This window comes from Rhinolophus hipposideros, assembly GCF_964194185.1.
Source record: "Rhinolophus hipposideros genome assembly, chromosome: 23".
Classification (NCBI taxonomy): Eukaryota; Metazoa; Chordata; class Mammalia; order Chiroptera; family Rhinolophidae; genus Rhinolophus; species Rhinolophus hipposideros.
In genome coordinates this window covers 26622876-26642276 of record NC_138069.1, presented here as the reverse complement: position 1 = coordinate 26642276, position 19401 = coordinate 26622876, and the positions used below count along the sequence as shown (strand labels likewise).

Here is a 19401-nt window from a genome sequence, read left to right as displayed (position 1 = left end):
CTTTGCCTTTGGGTCTCCTGTCAAGACACTCATCCTTGCTGCTAGATTCCAGCCACACAGGTCCCTCAGCGGCTGGAACCCAGCAAGGACGCGCTCGTCACGTCCGGGTTCTGCCCACTGGTCCCTCTGCCTGGCCCACTTGTCTTCATCTCTTAGATCTCGGCTTCGATGTCCTTTCTCTAAACAGTCCCTGAACTTCAACCCCGAGGACATCAGTGTCCTACACTTTACAGCTCACAAACTGTATTCTTGGTAATTACCATCTGGCAACACAAGTAGCTTATCAACTCCAGTGCGGGCACATTGTCTTCCACGTGCTGGCTCCTCCCTAGCATTTACTTACAGTGTCTAGTAGGTGCTTAACGGGAACTAAGAGGAGCAGTATTTCCTTTTTGGGGTTTAGCATTTTTTAAATTCTAAAGCTAGGTCTCTAAAAATATAATAAAGCTAGGTCTAAAAACAACCAGTAAGTCACATCTTTGAAAATTAATTCTCAAACTCTTTCCTTCCTAGAGAGTTAACTGAATAAAGTATGAAATTGAAAGAATACTCATTAATAGCTTAGAATAATTAAAGGACTCTAAACTGAGCTCATTCACACCAGCACTAGCAGACAGCTAGGCTGTGCTTGGTATCCGACCTTCCCGGGTCAGCAGAACCCTGGAATTCAGGAACATGTGGCAGGACGTGTGGAGGGGCGGTCACCCCAGTTAGCCTTCTCTTGGTTACTCTCCAGAAGCGTCACTGAGTATAACCACACACTGTCCTACCCACTCTTATTTACACGAGGCCGAGTTCGTGACTGGGGCCTTCCTTTAGCACCATTTTATAAGCTCTTTCTCTCCAATGCAATGACCAGACCCCACTCAACACTTCATTCCTCAACCCTTCATCTCAACATTTCTCCTTACAAGTAAGTCTGTCGTCGATTGTAGCAAAGATAAATCCCTATTTTAATCCAAATTTGGAAGGACACCTGTGCAGGGTGTTAAGAACCACTGACCTACCTGTGTTTTGACTGCAAACCTTAGTGATAAATCTCTCTCTTCCTGTATGTGAACACCCCAGTCAAAATCCTAGCTAGACCTGCTACTATACCTGACGTATAACGCCCCTTTTTTGTGCCAACAGAGGTAGAAACAAAGCTCTGGGCTAAGTCCAAGATATTAGAAGTTTAATTTGTCTAAAAGAATTCCACTAATCAAGTTAATTCACCAGAGGGTGCCAAAAAAAAAAAAAAGACACATTTTAAGAAAGGAAAACTGTATTAAAATTGTAATACTCAGTATATATCGATAACAAAAGATGAATACAAGTCACGTTTGACTTCTGCAATGGCAAGAGATGCTCAAAGTGGTTACCATCAGCATCCAGACACTTCTGATTACGGCAAACTACTGCTTGAGCAACATTGACCAAAGTGTCCACTTGTATACATTTATTTGGCACCCCCGGTATAATGAAGTAGCCTCAGGAAATGCAATTAAAACTGGTTTCCTAGTAGGGACCAACAATCAGTGACAGGCGTGAAGTAAAGAGACGGTTCCATTTACACAGCTGCTTATTCAGAGACATTCTGTATGCAAGCCAACTTGTGGAAAATGGAGACAAAGAGTTTGCCGATAGTCAAGATGCTTGTATACCAACGGCAAACAACCATTTCTAGAGCCAGAAATTCACAGCTATGAAAGACCAAACCTTCATGCCAGTGGTTAAAAAGAAATCTTTATTATACAAAATTAAAAACATAAATATATTTACAAGCATCTTAAATACCAGCTTATAATACTTGACATTTTTTAATCATTTCAAATTGAGTTTTTCCATAAGCTTTTAAAATGCAAAACTATTCATCCACTTCAATGAGTTACCAGTTTTCATTTTCACCATTCCAAAAGAGTTTTTGCTTTTCAAAATTATCCACACTGTAGTTATTAATTTAAAAAAACAAAAAACGAAAATACAGTGTGCTTCTTAAATGACTAGTTTGAAGGGGAAAAAAAAAAAATCAGTCCTGAGCTTCCTATCCCAGTTGTGGGATATTACTCCAAGAGAACTCTATGAACCAAATTTCTCACTACCATTTATATGAACCACTAAAACTTTTTAAAGACTCACATTCCTGGTACTCACATTAATCCATTTCCCAAACTCCTCCTCACATTTCCAGAGAGGAAAAGCAGGAATAACAGAAGAGAGGTGGGGGAATACAGACGACCATCTGAAATCACAATAGACTTAGGACCCAAAAATCTGCTGTTACTAATTTCCTTCAGGACCAAATGCAGAGTATTATATTATATGAAAACAAAGTGATTTCAAATGACGCACGTGTGACAGCAAACAGTGGTACAATGGAACACAGAGACTGACAGACATTCGAGTGGTTAACTTAATACCCACTCTGGAGGTCCCTCCTGAATAAAGGGTAGACAGATTCCATAGAGTTTTGTTTTGAAGAAAAGTTTTCATTATCTGGTCTTCAAATGTCAGCACTGAGTACATAATTCATTTCCACATAATAGTACATAAAAAGACTAGCAAAGTGTGAGGAAAGCAAATGTCCTTGAGAAGGGTTCACTCCCTCTGCAACAACAAAAAAATTTAAAAAAAGAAAAAAAAAGGAAAAGACTCAACACCTATAACCCACACTTAACAAGAACACCATTTTGTTCCACTTTCCCTGGAAGCCCTCAGCTCAGCTGAGAAGCACAGCAATCAGTAAGTCTTCATCCTCAGAGATTAGCAACAAATTTAAAAGAAAAAGAATGACAACAGGTAAGAGTTATATACATTTTACTAGTTTGTTTCTCACTTGCCCTTGATATTTAAAAAGGTGTCAAATGAGCCATGGATGCTGGTGGCAGGAGGCAACTGGAGAGGAGAGGCCTGGGGAGGAGGAACAGGGTAGACTTGTTTATCGGTTCAGAGCAAACTCCCCTCTTCCAGATCTAAAATAAAGACATCTTTTGTCTTCAGTAAAACAAAAGTCTTTCTGCTCAATGCAGATGGTGGGTACAGTTTGCTCAAAAGCAGCGTTTTCCCTCGGGGAGGAAGGCAGTCAGTGCCGCCCCGGTCGGGCCCCCGTGCAGCCCCACTGTCACTGCTGCATGTTGTTGATGATGGCCAGGATGCTCATCTTCTCCTGGGCAGAGTCCACATCCTCGTTCTGCTTCTGGGCCACTCCTGTGCCCAGGCCATAGAGCCGCCCACAGTACTTGGCATCATCAATACTGTCCTCAAAAAACAACTGCAGAACAGGACAGAGAACCCATGGTGAGAATGACGCCAAGAGTCACGCCACGTCTCCACACTACCACATCAGCACCTCCCAGCTCTCTTAGAGCCCTGAAAATCTAGCCAACCAGAAGCTAATTCCAGAAAGAAAGGCTCCAAACCTTTTCATGCTCCTTTCTGAAGAGATGTCTACTTTCCATGGGTTCTTTTACTGCCAGGATCCCTGTGCTGCTGATACCGCTGCTGCTGCTGCTGCTTCTGCTATTTAGCACAGACGCCCCATCTCCTCCTCCCTTCTCTTTAATGGACAGTGCAATGATTAGGAGCTTGGGCTCCACATTCAGCCTGACTCACTGTGTGACCTTAGTCACTTCAACTCTCCTTAAGTCATTGTTCCCTATCTATAAAATGGAGTGACATAATAATAGGTTGTCAAGAGTGAGATAATGGACATTAAGTACGTATAGCAGGGTGTTATCGCCTCAGCCTTGGCACTGTCGAGCGGGATAATTCTGTGATGGGGGGGCCGGCACTGTCCAGTGCACTGTAGTAGTGTAGGTTTAGCAGCATCCCTGGCCAGCAGCACATTCCCCCCACAAGCCCTCACCCCCCAGGTTGTGACAACCAAAAGTATCCGCAGACATCGCCAAAGGCACCTTGGAGGGCAAAACCAGGGAGCATGATGCCGCCAGCTTTGTTCTTCTTTCTCCAGATTGCTTTGGCTACTTGGAGCCTTTTGTGGTTTCATACAAATTTTAGGATTGTTTGTTCTATTTCTGCAAAAAATGCCATTGGAATTTTATATTGATTGCACTGAATCTGTAGATCTCTTTGGGTAGTATGGACATTTCAACAATGTTAATTCTTTCAACCCATGAGCACAAAATATCTTGCCATTTATTTGTGTCATCTTCAATTTCCTTCATCAATGTCTTACAGTTTTCAATGCACAGGTCTTTCATTTCTTTGTATCCTGCAACTTTACTGAATTTGTTTATTAGTCCTAACAGGTTTTTGGTTGAGTCTTTAGGGTTTTCCATATACATTATGTCATCTGCACATAGTGACAGTTTGACTTCCTCCTTTTTGATTTGGATGCCTTTTATTTCTATTTTCTTTTTATTGCTCTGGCTAGGATTTCCAATACCATGTTGAATAAAAATGGCGAGAGTGGCCATCCTTGTCTTGTTCCTGATCTCAGACGAAAAGCTTTCAGCTTTTCACCGTAGAGTATGTTTGCTGTGGGATATGTGATAATTAACAGAACTTAGCATAAAATAAGTGGGTGGTCTAAAAAATGTGTTCGCATTACAGAATCAGAAGAAAAGCAAGTAATTACAAGGATTAGAGCTGTCAGGGACATGAAATACATGTCTAGACTTGGGCACGCTGAGTGGCCTCCATTTCAGAATGCTTCTCTGCTGCCCAAACTACATTTCATATATTGAACATCATAAAAAACAAACCACACACACACACACAACTGCTTTCAAAGCAGTCATCAACTTCCACCAACAGAAACTATAAATTTCCAACAAACCTCAGTCATCCCATCAGACTTACCTCTTTCATCCTGAAGAATGCCATTCCCGTCAGCAGTGAGTCTGAGCCTGCCTGGTGCTGCCTTCCAATTCTCTGCAAATCCAACTGATCAGCAACTTCCTGAAGACCTCCCTGGAAGTGTAAGGGAAGCAAACAGTAGTATTATAGACCCAACACTCTTCTACTAGTCAACTACCTCCATTCTTGAGTTTACTTCATTTGGTGAGGAGAAGTGGGAACAGGCCATTTACTTAACAAGCCTTACCCCAGCCCTCCAACTGATACACTGTGTTTTATTCCACTATGCACTCCTTTCTTTTCTATATTATTAACTTTGTCAAATCTCTGCCTCTTAAAAGTCCTAATGGCTGTAAAACAAGGTTGAGGAAATAGTAAATAAATGCCAATCCAATTCAAGACAGCAAACCTCTTATCACCAATTTATTAGGGCAGTGAGTTCTTAAATTGTCAAGAGTTAAGAACCCCTTTGAGAGTCTGGTACACAATAAGCCCCACTCCTAACAAATTGCACATATGCCTCAGGTTACCAACTGTTCCACTAGGTTCATGGGTCTTAAGCGAAGAACATCTGCCTCAGGATAAGAGAAGCAGAGGGCTCCCTCCATGCTCAGGTTAAAGACAGTTACACACGAGCCCCTGTGCTAATCTCTTCTATACACAACCTGTCAAGCACACTGCGGGCACCTAGCAGGCACTCCAGAACATACGCTAGACAAATACCAACAGAGCAAATTGACAAGTCTGCCTGTTTGGCTTTTGTGGTTGTTAGCAGTATTAAGAAAAACATTGTGTACCTTGAGATTTTTGCAACTCTTCATCAGGTATTTCACATCATAAATGGATGGGAAGAAAAGGTTCAGAATATGAAAGAATTCATGTTCCTCTTCTGGCAAACGAGAATCCGTAAGTAACTTGACCATGTAGCCAAAATCATAGCCACTACAAGGAGAGAAGGAAGCAATGGGGTGAAGAAGCAGCAGTTATCAGGCCCCAGCATTCAATTGCTTTATTTCTCAACATCTTATGTTCCTACCTCGGGTTAGGGATTTTCAGTCTTCCCAAGTAGTTTATCCTACTGTAATCTGAACTTTCCATTAAAAAACAACATCACTCAAATATATGGTGATGGAAGGAGATCTGACTCTGGGTGGTGAACACACAATGGGATTTATAGACGATGTAATACAGAATTGTACACCTGAAATCTATGTAAATTTACTAACAATTGTCACCCCAATAAATTTAATTTAAAAAAACAAAACAAAAACATCACAGACTAAAAGGTACTGAAAAGCACTGAAAAGGTAAAACATCTCCTAAGGGCAATCTCGCTTTCGGGTACATAGGAAACTCCAGGCCAGTCACGTAAAAGACGAGAAAAAGACAACCAAGTGGGTCAACTCTCCCCACCCTCCATCTTTCCACCTGGCATTTCCTCCTGACAGCCACGTGACAGAGCCTTATACTATGTGAGACAAACTAGTACAAACTCCAAAGGGTTTTGTTTTGTTTTGTTTTAACTTTTTCATTTATTTAAGTGTGTTTTTCCAGGACCCATCAGCTCCAAGTCAAGTCGTTTCAATCCAGTTGTGGCCTTGTTGTTCAGAGCACCGCGCTCTAACCAACTGAGCTAACCGGCTGTCCCAAAGTATTTTTTAAAAAACTGAAAGATGAGTAACAGTTTCAACTCCATAACTGCTAGTGACCAGCAGAACAGACAACAGGACTGTAAAAACAACGTAAGAATTCAATTTCCCGCTCCCCAATTGAGAGATACACATTCTCTGGGACTGACCTGTGAAATGAAAGCCATTTGACATTGTCACAGAGAACCACCCCTGATGTCATGAGCAGCTCCGCAAAGTGCAATGTGTCAATCCCTTCCTCTTCATGCTTCTGAAACTGCAGTCCTGAGTTAGCAAGGAGATCTATGGAATCCTGAGAGTACATGTCCTCGCTAAAAAAGAAGGTATTCGCTTCTTAACTGATGGATACTGTACAGAAGTAGTAGGCGACAATACATTACTATCACCTTATCATTATAGAACTGTTCTCGAAACACTTTCATAATTTAAGAATAGACCAATTAATTCTTTCCAGTATTCCAGCAAGCATACAAAGCAGATGACTTTATCTCTGTAACATACAGAAAAATGGGATTACCCCCCATAAAATGTCCTGATTATAAAAGATCCACATTTTCTCACTGTTTAAAGAAAAACAGAATCAACCAATACAAAAATGTTTCAGATAGCAGAAAATGAAAACAACTTCATGCTCTTATCATAATGCTAACCCACAGAAATAACTGTTAACACCTGGTTAGTATATGCTTGCAGACTATTTTCTCTGCCTAAACATACACACTTCCATCCCTACATCTACATACCATAGACCTCCTTCCGTATCAATACTCATAGATATACCAGTCTTTGTATCTCTGGCATAATATTCCACTGTAAAGATATACTCATTAACTTAAACACAGGAATATTTAGAATACTACATAAGTTATAACATAAATAAGTTATTTAGGGAAATAACTCATTTTCCACTAAATTTCACTATTTTCCTTTCCTTTGTTTTTCACATAAATTTAGGATAAACAACTGGAAAGAAAACCACCATAATCTTAATTTTTTCCACTAAATTAGAACCAGTGTTGAATCACTGTCTTTTGTTCTACTTCAAATAAACATTGTTTTAAACACATATACAAACCCTGCCAATAGAAATATTTCATTATTTTGTGTATTATATTATCATTATAGTACAAATAACAGGCTTTTGCAATGGAGTTAAAAAATGGAGTTAAAGGAAAAATCCAGATAATCTCCCAAAAATGTTCTTTGACCCTCTAAGATAACTCCAAAACACATCAAAAACAATCAAAAAATTGTTCCTGAGCTCTCAAATACTCCTGGTGCCCAGTTAAAGAAAGTAGTATTAAAGAATGGGGGCCCAATAAGAAGCACACTAATACCACCTCAAACAATCAGCAAAATGACAGTCTCCCCCCAACTTTCCCCTTAAAAATTACATCATCCTCAAAAACTTAAAAATAGAATTACCACATGATTGAGCAACCCCATTTCTAGGTATATACCCAAAAGAATTGAAAACAGGATCTCAAAGAGGTATTTGCACACCCATGTTCATAGTAGCATTATTCACAATAGCCAAGAGGTGAAAACAACCCAAATGTCCATCAACGGATGAATGGATAAAGAAATGTGGCATATACATACGATAGAATATCATTCAACCTTAAAAAGGAAGGAAATTCTGCCACATGCTACAACATGAATGAACCCTGAGGACATTATGCTCAGTGAAATAAACCAGTCACAAAACAACCGATACTGTACTATTCCACTTATACGAGGTATCTAAAGTAGTCAAATTCATAGAAAACAGAAAGTAGAATAGTGGTTAACAAGAGCTGGGGGAGAGGAAAAAGGAAAATGTTATTTAATGGGTACAGAGTTTCAGATATGCAAGATGAAAACGTTCTGGAGGTCTGTTTCACAACAATGCAAAGACAGTAAGTTTTGGTTTTCTACCACAAATTTTTGAAAATTGCGTCAAAATTTGCCCTCTACCAGATAAATAGGCTTCAGTGACAACTACCTTTGATTAGCACCCGCTCTATACCTTATCTCTATTATGAAAGATACTAAGAACCCTCTTTTACAGATAAAGAAACTAAATTACAGAAGGGAAAATAACTAACCCAAAGTCACCCAACTAAGAAATGGCAGAAGTGCAATTCAAACACTGATCTCTTAACTGGGAAATTGCTTTACTTTTTTCATTTTAAATAGCCTTATTCACATACTAAAAAATTCACTCACTTAAAATATACAATTTGGTAGATTTTAGTATATTATAGAATTGCAAACACCACCACAATCAACTATAAACTATTTTATCACCTCACAAAGAAACCCTGTACCCATTAAGCAGTCACTCCCCATTATCCGATAACCTCCCAACCCTCTCCCCACTAGCTCTAGAAACTACTAATCTATTTTCTGGCGCTATAGATGGGCTTATTTTGGACATCTCAAATAAACAGAATCATATATGTGACCTTTGGTGTCTGGCTTCTTTCCCTTAGCATGTTTTCAAAGTTCATGCATACATAGCTTGTATCAGTATTTCATTCTTTGTACTGTCCAATAACATTCCATTCCATAGATATACTGCATTTAATTTATCCATTTATCAGCTCACAGACATTTGGATTGCTTCTACCTTTGGGCCTTTACAAATAAAGCTGCTGTGCACATTCATCTATAAGTTTTTTTCATGGATGTATGTCTTCATTTCTCTTGCGTGTATGTCTAGGAATTGCTGGGTCATATGGTAACTCTACGTTTAACCAACAGCCATGTACGAGTGTTCTAATTTCTCCACATCCTCACCAATAGTTTTTATTATTTGTTACTTGTGTTTTTTATTAGAACCACCTAGTGGGTGTGAAGTGATACACACTGTGGTTTTGATTTGCATTTCTCACATGATGTGAGTATCTTTTCATGGGCTTATGAGCCATTTGTGTATCTCCTTTGGAGAAATGTCTATTCTGATATTTTGCCCATTTTTAATTGAATTACTTGTCTTTTTAATGTTGACTTATAAGAGTTCTTTATGAGTAGCTTTATTTTCTGAGATTCCTTAGTCCATGCTCTGCTTGACGCTCCTTCCAACGCTTCCTTACCTAGGTTCGATGGAAACCAAACTTAAAATGAATAAAATCAGTTAGAAATGACAGTCAGCACAAATGTAGCAGATATAAGAATAACACTGACAAATGTCTCTGACACTTACGTAAGGTTGAATTTGAAATTGAACTGCCAAGTGTTGATTCCAGAAGGATATTCTCCCTTCTCGTTCGTGAATGTAAGGCCAAGCTGGATAATTTTTAAAAGGTCAACATTGCACCGTAAAAGCTGATACTGGTAATCTATGGAACTACGAAATTCACCAATTGGTCGTACCACAACACCTGGAAATTCTGTGTCCTGGAAAAGGAAAAAAATCTCTCATCATAAGGTTTCACAAACCAGTGGATGCTGAATTGATCATTCATAAAACAAAATTTCTACCTCAATTTATAAAAGTTATGTGACAAGCCCCAAGCTTGGGCACAAAAATCTACCTTAAAATACTGATCTTGTTCACATCTACAGAAGCACTAAGATCATGAAGCTCTGCACAACACCTGAGAGATTCTACGCAGGATGTGAATAGAAGTGGGTAACGATAGGTAGATATATAGTCAATTAAGAACATTCTAGGGCAGTCGGATGGCTTAGTTGGTAGAGTGTAAGCTTTCAACATCAAGGTTGCTGGTTCAATTCCCTCATGGGATGGTGGACTGTGCCCCCTGCAACTAAAGATTGAAAACGACAACTGGACTTGGGGCTGAGCTGCACTTTCCACAAGTAGATTGGGGGACAATGACTTGGAGCTGATGGGCCCTGGAAGGGTGCACTGTTCCCCAATATTCCCTGATAAAATTAAAAAAAAAAATTCTAGGTTGAGAACAACATATGAATAAAAATACAAAAATAGGGAAGTGAAACAGCCATTCAGAAAACAACAACAAACAGCCATATTTAGCTTGAGTAAAGAACAAGATCAGAGAGAGTACTAAAAGCCAGGCCAAAGACAGAATTCTATAATCTCTACAGCAAGAGTCACAAGCTCCAGGCAGCTCATGTAAAGGAGTAAGGCAAACTGGGTATGAAAATGATTATGAGTAACAGGGACGGAAGGGAGTGAACTAGAGTACATGCCCCCTCTAAAAGAGGCTCCTGGGCCGGGCAGGTGGCTCAGGCGGTTAGAGCACCGTGCTCCTAACTCCGAAGGCTGCTGGTTCGATTCCCACATGGGCCAGTGGGCTCTCAACCACAAGGCTGCCAGTTCGATTCCCACATGGGCCAGTGGGCTCTCAACCACAAGGCTGCCAGTTCGATTCCTTGAGTCCCGCAAGGGATGGTGGGCAGCGCCCCCTGCAACTAAGATTGAACACGGCACCTTGAGCTGAGCTGCCGCTGAGCTCCTGGATGGCTCAGTTGGTTGGAGGGTGTCCTCTCAACCACAAGGTTGCCGGTTCGACTCCCACAAGGGATGGTGGGCTGTGCCCCTGCAACTAGAAACGGCAACTGGACCTGGAGCTGCGCCCTCCACAACTAAGACTGAAAGGACAACAACTTGAAGCTGAACGGCACCCTCCACAACTAAGATTGAAAGGACAAACAACTTGACTTGGAAAAAAAAGTCCTGGAAGTACACACTGTTCCCAAATAAAGTCCTGTACCCCTTCCCCAATGAAAAATGGAACAAAAAAAAAAAAAAAAAAAAAAGAGGGTCCTATGTCACCATGATACACAACTCCCTCTCTAGCCACTCAGTCAGGCAGGAATGCGGACCCTCTAATTGCCAGATTGCCCCAATTTTTCCAGAGATGGCAAAAATCTGGAATTTAAGTGAGTTCTTGATTTTTAAATGCTGGCAACAAATTTTCCCCCCCTTTCTTCCGCTTTCCCACCCCACTCCAGTTCAAGCCGTTGTTTCTCAGTCTAGTTGTATAGGACACAGCTCCCCTGCCCATGCTGGTATTGAGCCTTGCTCTCCCCCACGCTGAGGCAGTTGGTCACTGGTAATGGGTCAGCAGCTCACAGCAGCTCTCACCAGCTGCCAGCCACTCACACCAGCCGCCAGCCACTCACACCAGCCACCGACCGCTCATGGCAGCCCAGAGCCAGGGAAAGCTGTTGTTCACAATCTTAGCTGTAGAGGGAGCAGCTCACTGGCCCATGTGGGAATCAAATCTGCCACCTCGGCCGAGCGTGGTGCTCCAACCACCTGAGCCACCAGGCTGGCCCCTGGCAACAAATTTTTAAATTATTTTAAACACTATACATATTCACCATATCTCTGGGACAGATGTGCCCTATGGGTTGACATACTTCTGCTTTAAAGACTTTCGAACACAGAGTAACAGTACAAAAAAATCTAAGACATTAGAGGTTACATCCTTCTCAGACATTCGGGCTACCTTGAGGTTTCATAAAAGCCATGTAACTTTCCATCATGTCTAATTTACCGTCACTTTAGTATAATCATTTATTTCAAGATCTCACATTAAGTACTCCCTAAGTCCATACCAGAAGGTGAGTCAAATAGAGTAGAGCTCTTTACCATGGCAATGTAACTGTAACTGAGCACGATTTCTCGAATCTTCCTCATCTCTTCTTCTAGGTTGCTGGCCCAGACTTCACAGATAACCTGGCTGTTCTCTACAAGGGCTGCAGGCATCCTGAATCAACTTGACGTGTCGGTTTCAGCTGAGTATGTTAGAGGGCAAGCCAATGGTTGATCTGATCTAGATTCAAAAACACATTTTGCAATCACATAAACTTACACAGTGGTATAATATGTCAATAAAGCAAAGGCATCGAAACAATATTTTACCATCACTTCACCCATTTAAGCTAAAACATTAAAACTATTATATTTATTCTACACACACACTCTCAGTTCTTTAACCTAAAGAAATTAAAATTATTAAGAAACTTAATTTTTGAATGGCACCCAAATTAAAATAAGCAAGGGGGGAAAAAAGAAAAAAAAAACACCTAAAGAAACTTTCGCTCAAGTTTCCCTTTAGCACAGAAGTAAAATCACTACCTTACCCCAGTTTTCAACCCTCTCCAGATTACCTAAACTGAAGACTAAAATAGTCCCTGTGACCGCAAATATGTCCTTATCCATAACTTTCATAGCACTCTGTTCATACACCAAATCATGGAACTATTTCTAAAGAAAACACTCTGGCCAGTTTAAATGCACATGGGATTTCTGAAAGCCTGAAGGCTTAGTCTTTATACCTATATGATGAATATGAGCATGGGACTCCCCCCACCACCTTCCAAAAAAGGAAATTCTTTTTTCCTACAATTCAAAAGTCAAATAAAAATAGAGGCAATTCACAAACTTAACATAGTGCCTCTTTAGATTTGTGCAAATAGGGATTTAAGTGGTAAAACACAATCCCACTTGCTAATTTCAACCTTCACAACCATAAGAAAAATTTAAATTTGTTATAAATGCCTACTTTAAACACATAAATTGTAAAGAAACCAAGCAGCAATTCAACAATAAAGATAGAGAAGATGGCAGGTATCAACAGTTCAACCCAAATCAGGATGGTTTATAGTGTACACTGCGGGAGGAAATGGGAGGGAACAGTATTCTGTAAGACAAACCTCAGCATGGGGCAGCCTCAGAGCAATGCTATTATTACAATAAATTCAACGTGAGACGCTTACGCAGCTATGAAGAGCCGAAAAGGAGGTTATCATAAGGGCATTTACTTAAAAGACCACCCCACCAAATGGATCCTCAACACAATGTTGAATGGGCCCCAGTGTCTCCATTCACAGGGGAAATTCCTAGAAACAGTAAAACGAACGTGAGCGATTTCCAAAGGACAGAGGCAAGGAAAATCTTGGCTTTCTATCGTCAACATAGGCAGACACAGTAAGAATCTGGAAAACAAAACTAGCATTCTCAAGTGTCTTCAATTCTCTGAGAAACTGCTAAGAAATCAATCTGCCGGTTTGTCAGCAAACCCTCAAAGATTCCATTTATTCAGGGCAGGTTACACTTCAATGTATGTTTCCCTGAAGTTACCGCAGACTTACTATAATTACTCTGAAATTTAAATGGGCTGTGGTATCTTCCTAACAAATATAGGTGTACACTTCTTAAAGGCAGAATTTGTTTCTTATTTTCATTCTGTACGCAATGGGCATGAACGAAAGGCTTGAATGAACAAATAATGAACATCAGAAAAGGGCAGAAGTTCTGAATGAATGTAGAATTTGCTATCTGACCATGGTTAAAAAAATGTTGGGACTCAGAATTTTAGATTCTAAACCGTGCTTAAGGTTTTTAAATCATTTCTATGCCCATTAATAATGTTAAATTTGTACCACTTCACTTCCTTAGTTCCCTAACTGAAACAAAGCACTTCCTTTTTGATGTCATTTTGAACATCACCATAAATTACTTTAGGGGAAGTGAGTATATCACTCCTGGAGACATTTCCATAAGAGCAAAAGTAACAAAAGGGACGCAAGCAAAAATGCCTCTGGCCTCCACGCAGCAAAGAGCAGGCTTAAAAAGAGGACAATTCGGTATTTACACTAAACTCTTAGAACCAGGGTCTCCAGCTAAGATACTCTTAAGGTTGTGTCAAAAGAACTCAGGAAACAATCTGAAGAGGGTCCCGCTGATCAAAGACAGACAATATGAAGTTCATTATGGATAATTACTACAGTGTATTAAAACTTTCCAGATAGGTTTAAATTCATGAGTCCATCATGAACTAAGAAAATACACTTCATTGGTCACCGCTGGAGAATGCTAGTGAATCAACTTATTTTTAAAATACGTATCTTGCCTTTCCTATATAAACTGTACCTAGAAGTAACCAAAAGCTGAGGAAAAGTTTTTCTTTATAGAAGTTATACAGTTAACAAATGAACACAAAATGACAGACTATCACCATTTTGTGTCTCCTAATGAATTTATAGATTTGGGCAATAATCATATGGCGCTTATATGGAGTAAGCAGAAAAGGCAAACCTAGAAAGACAGAAAGTAGACTACAGTGATGGGATGGGGATAGGAATGGGTTAAATGAAAATGGGCATGAGGTATCTTACTGAGGTGATGGAAATGTTTCTAAACTCAATTACAGTAATGACTGCCCAACTCAGTAAATTTAGTAAGAATCACTGAATGCTACATTAAGACAGCCAAGTTTTACAATATGCAAATTATACATAAAGTTGTTAAAATAATCACAATAGCTGTCATCAGAAAAAGAGACAAGCAGGTATTATGTGTCTCTTAGACAGAACACAGGGATACGTCCTGAGAAAGAGAAATGTATCATGTGCGGACATCACAGAGTGCGTGTCCACAAACCTGGATGGCATACCCTACTACACACCTATTGCTCTTAGGCTACAAACCTGCATGTTACTGCACAAAACAAGATTAAATCAAGCACAAGAGAAAAGGATGCAATCAAGAGAAGCAGAAAACACCAGAAGTGTGAGGCTGCTGCAGGTGTAACATAACACACTGTTTTACAGCAAACGTTTTTTTTTAAAGTTGAAAGAGTACACTCTAAAATAACGAGGAAAAGTACGGCAGTCAGTACATAAACCAGTAACAGTCATTTATTATCATTATCCAGTATAATGTACCGTACATAACCATATGTGCTACGGCTGGCAGTGCAGTAGGTTTGCTTACACCAGCATCATAAGCATGTAACGCACTGCCCTACAATGTTAGGACAGCAATGACGCCTCTAGGCAGTAGGGATATTCCAGCTCCCTGACAATCTTATGGGACCACCGTTATATGTGGTCCATCGGTGACCAAAACATTGTTATGCAGCACATGACTGTAGTCTTGCCAAAAGAAAATCTAACTTGAATCTAACCACCCCTCTAGATTTAACTACCAATTTACAAGAAACAAAGAGGACAAAAGGACATGTTAAATGATACCACTGAAATGCAATCAGCAAAATCCAGAAACTATTGTGGAAAAAAAACCACAGAACCACCCAGCTTCTTCAGCAAATTGCAGGAAATTAAAGTAAAAGATTCTCAGGAGACATGTCAACCAATCAAAATGTATAGGCCTTAGCTGGATCTTGGTTTAAACAAACTGTTAGGGGGGGATAAAAACTATTTTATTTTTGAAACAATTAGAAGATTTTTGAGACAATTAGAAGTCTGAACAATGACTGGCTAGTTTTAAAGTTATTTTCTTTTTTGTTCTGAGGTTTTGTGGGTGGGGTTTTATTTTGTTTGCTTTTTTGGTGTTATACTGTAGTTATGGTTTTTAAAAGAGAGTCCTTATCTTTTAGAGATAACGTAAAATATGTATAGGTGATATGATACACAATGTAAGGTTTTGCCTCAAAGTAACAGTGGAGAAAAAAACTCCTCACAACTTTGTGCAATGCTATCTTTCTCTACATTTTACAAGAAACTGAAATTCAGAGACATTTTGAAACGCAGTATCACTTCCACTTTCAAGAGAATGTTTTATAAAAAGCTTAACACAGTTAAAAAAGTAACCATTGTTATACACATCTGACAAATGGGAAAGTCAAAAAGCAGACCACTGGCAAAAATAGGTTAAGATTTTTGCACCAAACCCTTATCTAGGAAAACTGTGGGGAAATAGGCAATAGCTTGCAAACCCCTAAATGCAGTGCCATTCAAAAACTGAAAAGGAATACTATGCACATTTAACTTAGCATAAATTACGGGATATGCTAGCCAAAAAAAGAGAAATAATAATAATAAACAATGCCAGCAATTCTGCCTGCCACTTTCCATTCAGTGAGCGCATGCTGCACAATAAGCCTGTGATGGAAACCATATACTGTTCCCTATTAGTCTTCCTCTTTTGAAACCTAGCAGGGCCCGCATTTCAGTGCACCTCACAGGGCAGAATGACTATCCATTCACGTTTGTGTATTTGTGAAATACAGCCCCTAGAGGTAACCTAATCACTTCGTCTGAGTTGCAACCAAAGAAACAGAAACAAGTTTCAAAGCTGAAGGAAAAACCAACTCTCCTGGATTTACTGGGAAACAGGTCAGCCATCTCCAACTTCCTAAGGAATTTCTGAGGATAAATTTGATCTCATGCAATGTTTGCCTCACAGGCTGATTTCAAATAACTCCACATGGGCTACTCCACTCCCTATGAAAGCGAAACACAAGCACTGATTGATACCTGTTGTTTCCCAGCACTAACCTGTGCAAGAAGGCCTCTCTCTCACACTCACTCACACACACACACACACACACACACACCAATTACTGAGGTGCTGATCTATAGTACAAACTGTTTCAGATCGTTCCTGACCACCTATAATGTAACACTACTCCAAAACAAAGGTCCTTATTTACCCAGGAGAGCTCTGAAGGGCAACTAATGATACAACCACCTGAAAGCTTTCTCCACAAGCAATCCAGACAGAGTACCAGGCTTTGCTTGGGGAAAAGAATGTCTGGTTTTCCTGGTTGGTTCCTAAGCGTGCAAGAAGACAGTAATTGCATCCTCTTTCTAGAGGACTGGACAAAGGCTTTGCAGCGCGTGGACAAGATGCAAAAGGAAGCAGCAGCACCTTACAAGTTAGAACTGGCAGCAACTTGGAAGAGGGTCCTCTATACACGGCCGCGGTGATCGCCGCGGCCGCTGTGTTCTCCTCCCCACAAAAACACTTTGCAAAAGGCACCACCCTGGACTGAACTGCAGTTCAAACAGTTCTTAAAACCACCCATGGGGCCTACGCCCGTGAGCTGGCTCCTCCAGAGCACCGGCTCAGGTTCGTTAAACCATAGAACAGCAGGGAAAAGTGGCAGAGCCACCAAGAAGGGAGAAGTCTGCAAGGTTCCAAACTCACGTACTCCTCCCTAGTTTCCCGTCATCATTCTCTTCCCATTCTGGATCTCCCTCCCACCTCACAGCCATCCCTCCCCTTCTCCTCCCCACCACCCCCCTTTTGTGTGCAAAGCGAAAATATTAAAATTACAGGCCTTACGGCCAGAGAGACCTAAATTCGAAGTCTGGCTGCCGGCTAGCTATGAGGCTTTGCATGTATTACTTACCCTCCCTCGTGCCTCAGTTTTCCTATCGTGTGAAATGGGTTTAATAGCAGACCCCTCGGAGGCCTGCAGTAGAGGTTAAACAGAATGAAGCATACTTAAGTTGCTTTGTAAAGTCTTGGCGCGCATGACTACAATATTATTATTGTGTGGTGGTGGTGGTGATTATTACTCCTATTCTATGGGCCTCCTTCTCGTCTCGCACAGCCTTCTCAACACGTCCCCACTCCCCTTCCTCCCACAGGCCCGGATGGCCTCCCACCCTCGCTCATCTCACGCTGCTCTCTTTGGTAAGCGCGGGCCTGCTTACCTGACTAGCAGGGCCCGCGAAGCGCGGGCTGGCCGGCTGGTAGGCGGACTCCGCGGCAGCGGCGGCGGCGGCAACGGCCCCTGACCCGGTTCTCTCCTCCCTTTGCCCCGGATCCGCTCCTAGGATACAGCGGGACAGTGAGATGAGCTCCCTCGTGCCCAGAACGGCTTTACGCACCGGCCACCAAATAACGTGACCGTACCACTCTAGCCACCCGATCCTCCCGACTCGCCGGCTCCTTGGCGTCACTCCCGACGCGCGCGCGCCTGACCGTGCACGCTCCGCCCCTTCTGCGCGCCCCGGCGATTCCGTGCGTTCTCCCAGCCCGTGAACTCGCGGGAGCAAGCACGCAGGCGCAAAACCAAGAAGGCCCCGCGAAAAAGGCAGGGCGGGGTGGCCTCGGAGGACGCAGGCGAAACGCGGCCAGCCCTAGGCCTGCGCGAGATTAGTTGCGTTGACTCAATTCAATCTTGATCCCTACTCCATTTCGCTTCTCCTTCCGCGAGCCCAGGGAAGGGGCGTGTTCGAGAACTAGCTCCCTTCCCGGGTGGGCGTGGCCCGTCTGACCAAATCCCAAATTACAACGCCCCCTCCTCCCTGCTTTGAAGAAGTTTAGACTCTCTAGTAGGAGCGGGCTTGGGGGAGGGTTGGTGGAGAGACATCCTAACCCAACCCCTCACTCTGTCCTAACGCGGCCCCCTGAACCCCTCACTTACAAACCTCACAGCTCCCTTACCGGCAAACAGTTAGGGATGGGGGCAGCACCCCCAAACTGAGCCTGGGTGACGTCCGCCAAGGCTTGCTTCCATCCTCCAGGCCTCGAAGCCGGGCGAGCGGCGTTACCATAGCAACCGGCCTGCCGGGGCCTTGCTCGAGTCACAAAGAAGACGCGGCCTCCTGTGGGGGAAGCACGCCTTCCGTGAAGCTCCGAGACCTGACGGACGCCAAGCGAGCTCGACAGATTTTCGTTCCAAGAGCTTTGGGGCCCAGACCTAGCCTAGGAGGTCCCTAAGGCCCTTAATTCCCTGTTTGGAAAAAGGGCTCTGCCTACGCCTGCCCTTTGTAGCGATTGCTCAGGCTCGAATGCAAGGCTGCCTCGTGGTCTCCAGCAGTGGGGAAGAAGACAAAGCACTGGCTTCCTGCACGCGGCTACCAATTCCCTGCGGTCCTCATTGTCACTCTCACTCCCCCCCCGACCCCCCCCCCCGGCCCTGAGAAGGTGCAGACGCCCCAAAGCAAGCTGCATGGCATAGTCCTGAATGCTTTCACCCCAAGGCACTGTGCCTTCCTACTTTTAAGCATTTCCCCCTAAGGGGATTCCTACTTCCATTTCCGAGCTGGTCTTCAGCGGAAGTTTAAAAGTGGATTCTTGAAAGCTGTTCTTCGAGGAGCTGGACCCCCACCCCAGCCCTCAGGGTAGAACATCAAATGCACTTCCTGAACTCCTCCCCTCCAAATGAGTGTCTTTCTCCTTATCTGTAACATAGGGATATGAATAACTATTTCACAAGGTGGTTGTATTAATAAATGGGAAAAACACACCCTCACTGAGGAAAATATATGTGTGTTC

The 19401-nt window shown here is 42.1% G+C and overlaps 1 protein-coding gene across 3 annotated transcripts; it reads right to left on the bottom strand.

Annotated features, from left to right (window-relative positions):
- Window positions 1-1705: 1705 nt before the first annotated feature.
- CNOT8 (CCR4-NOT transcription complex subunit 8) lies at window positions 1706-18999 on the bottom strand. Of its 3 annotated transcripts, none has more exons than XM_081035229.1 (8): window positions 18568-18999; window positions 17832-17950; window positions 12013-12196; window positions 9634-9827; window positions 6596-6757; window positions 5595-5739; window positions 4801-4911; window positions 1706-3250 (listed from the first exon to the last, which is right to left on the bottom strand). In XM_081035229.1, exons 3-8 carry the CDS (start codon window positions 12127-12129, stop codon window positions 3101-3103), a joined length of 879 nt encoding a protein of 292 aa, XP_080891355.1. In that variant the 5' UTR covers window positions 12130-12196; window positions 17832-17950; window positions 18568-18999; the 3' UTR covers window positions 1706-3100. The 3 variants fall into 3 exon arrangements, with proteins under 3 accessions (XP_080891355.1, XP_080891353.1, XP_080891354.1); XM_081035227.1 differs by lacking the exon at window positions 18568-18999 and adding an exon at window positions 18034-18340; XM_081035228.1 differs by lacking the exon at window positions 18568-18999 and adding an exon at window positions 18064-18340.
- Window positions 19000-19401: the final 402 nt, after the last annotated feature.

Excerpts from the sequence above, each read along its gene's own strand:
- CNOT8 (XM_081035229.1), bottom strand. The coding sequence starts at position 12,129 with ATGCCTGCAGCCCTTGTAGAGAACAGCCAGGTTATCTGTGAAGTCTGG. Across the intron at positions 5,740-6,595 it reads AAATGGCTTTCATTTCACAG|TGGCTATGATTTTGGCTACA; the intron begins GTCAGTCCCAGA and ends CTCTCCTTGTAG. Across the intron at positions 3,251-4,800 it reads CATTCTTCAGGATGAAAGAG|TTGTTTTTTGAGGACAGTAT; the intron begins GTAAGTCTGATG and ends CCTGTTCTGCAG.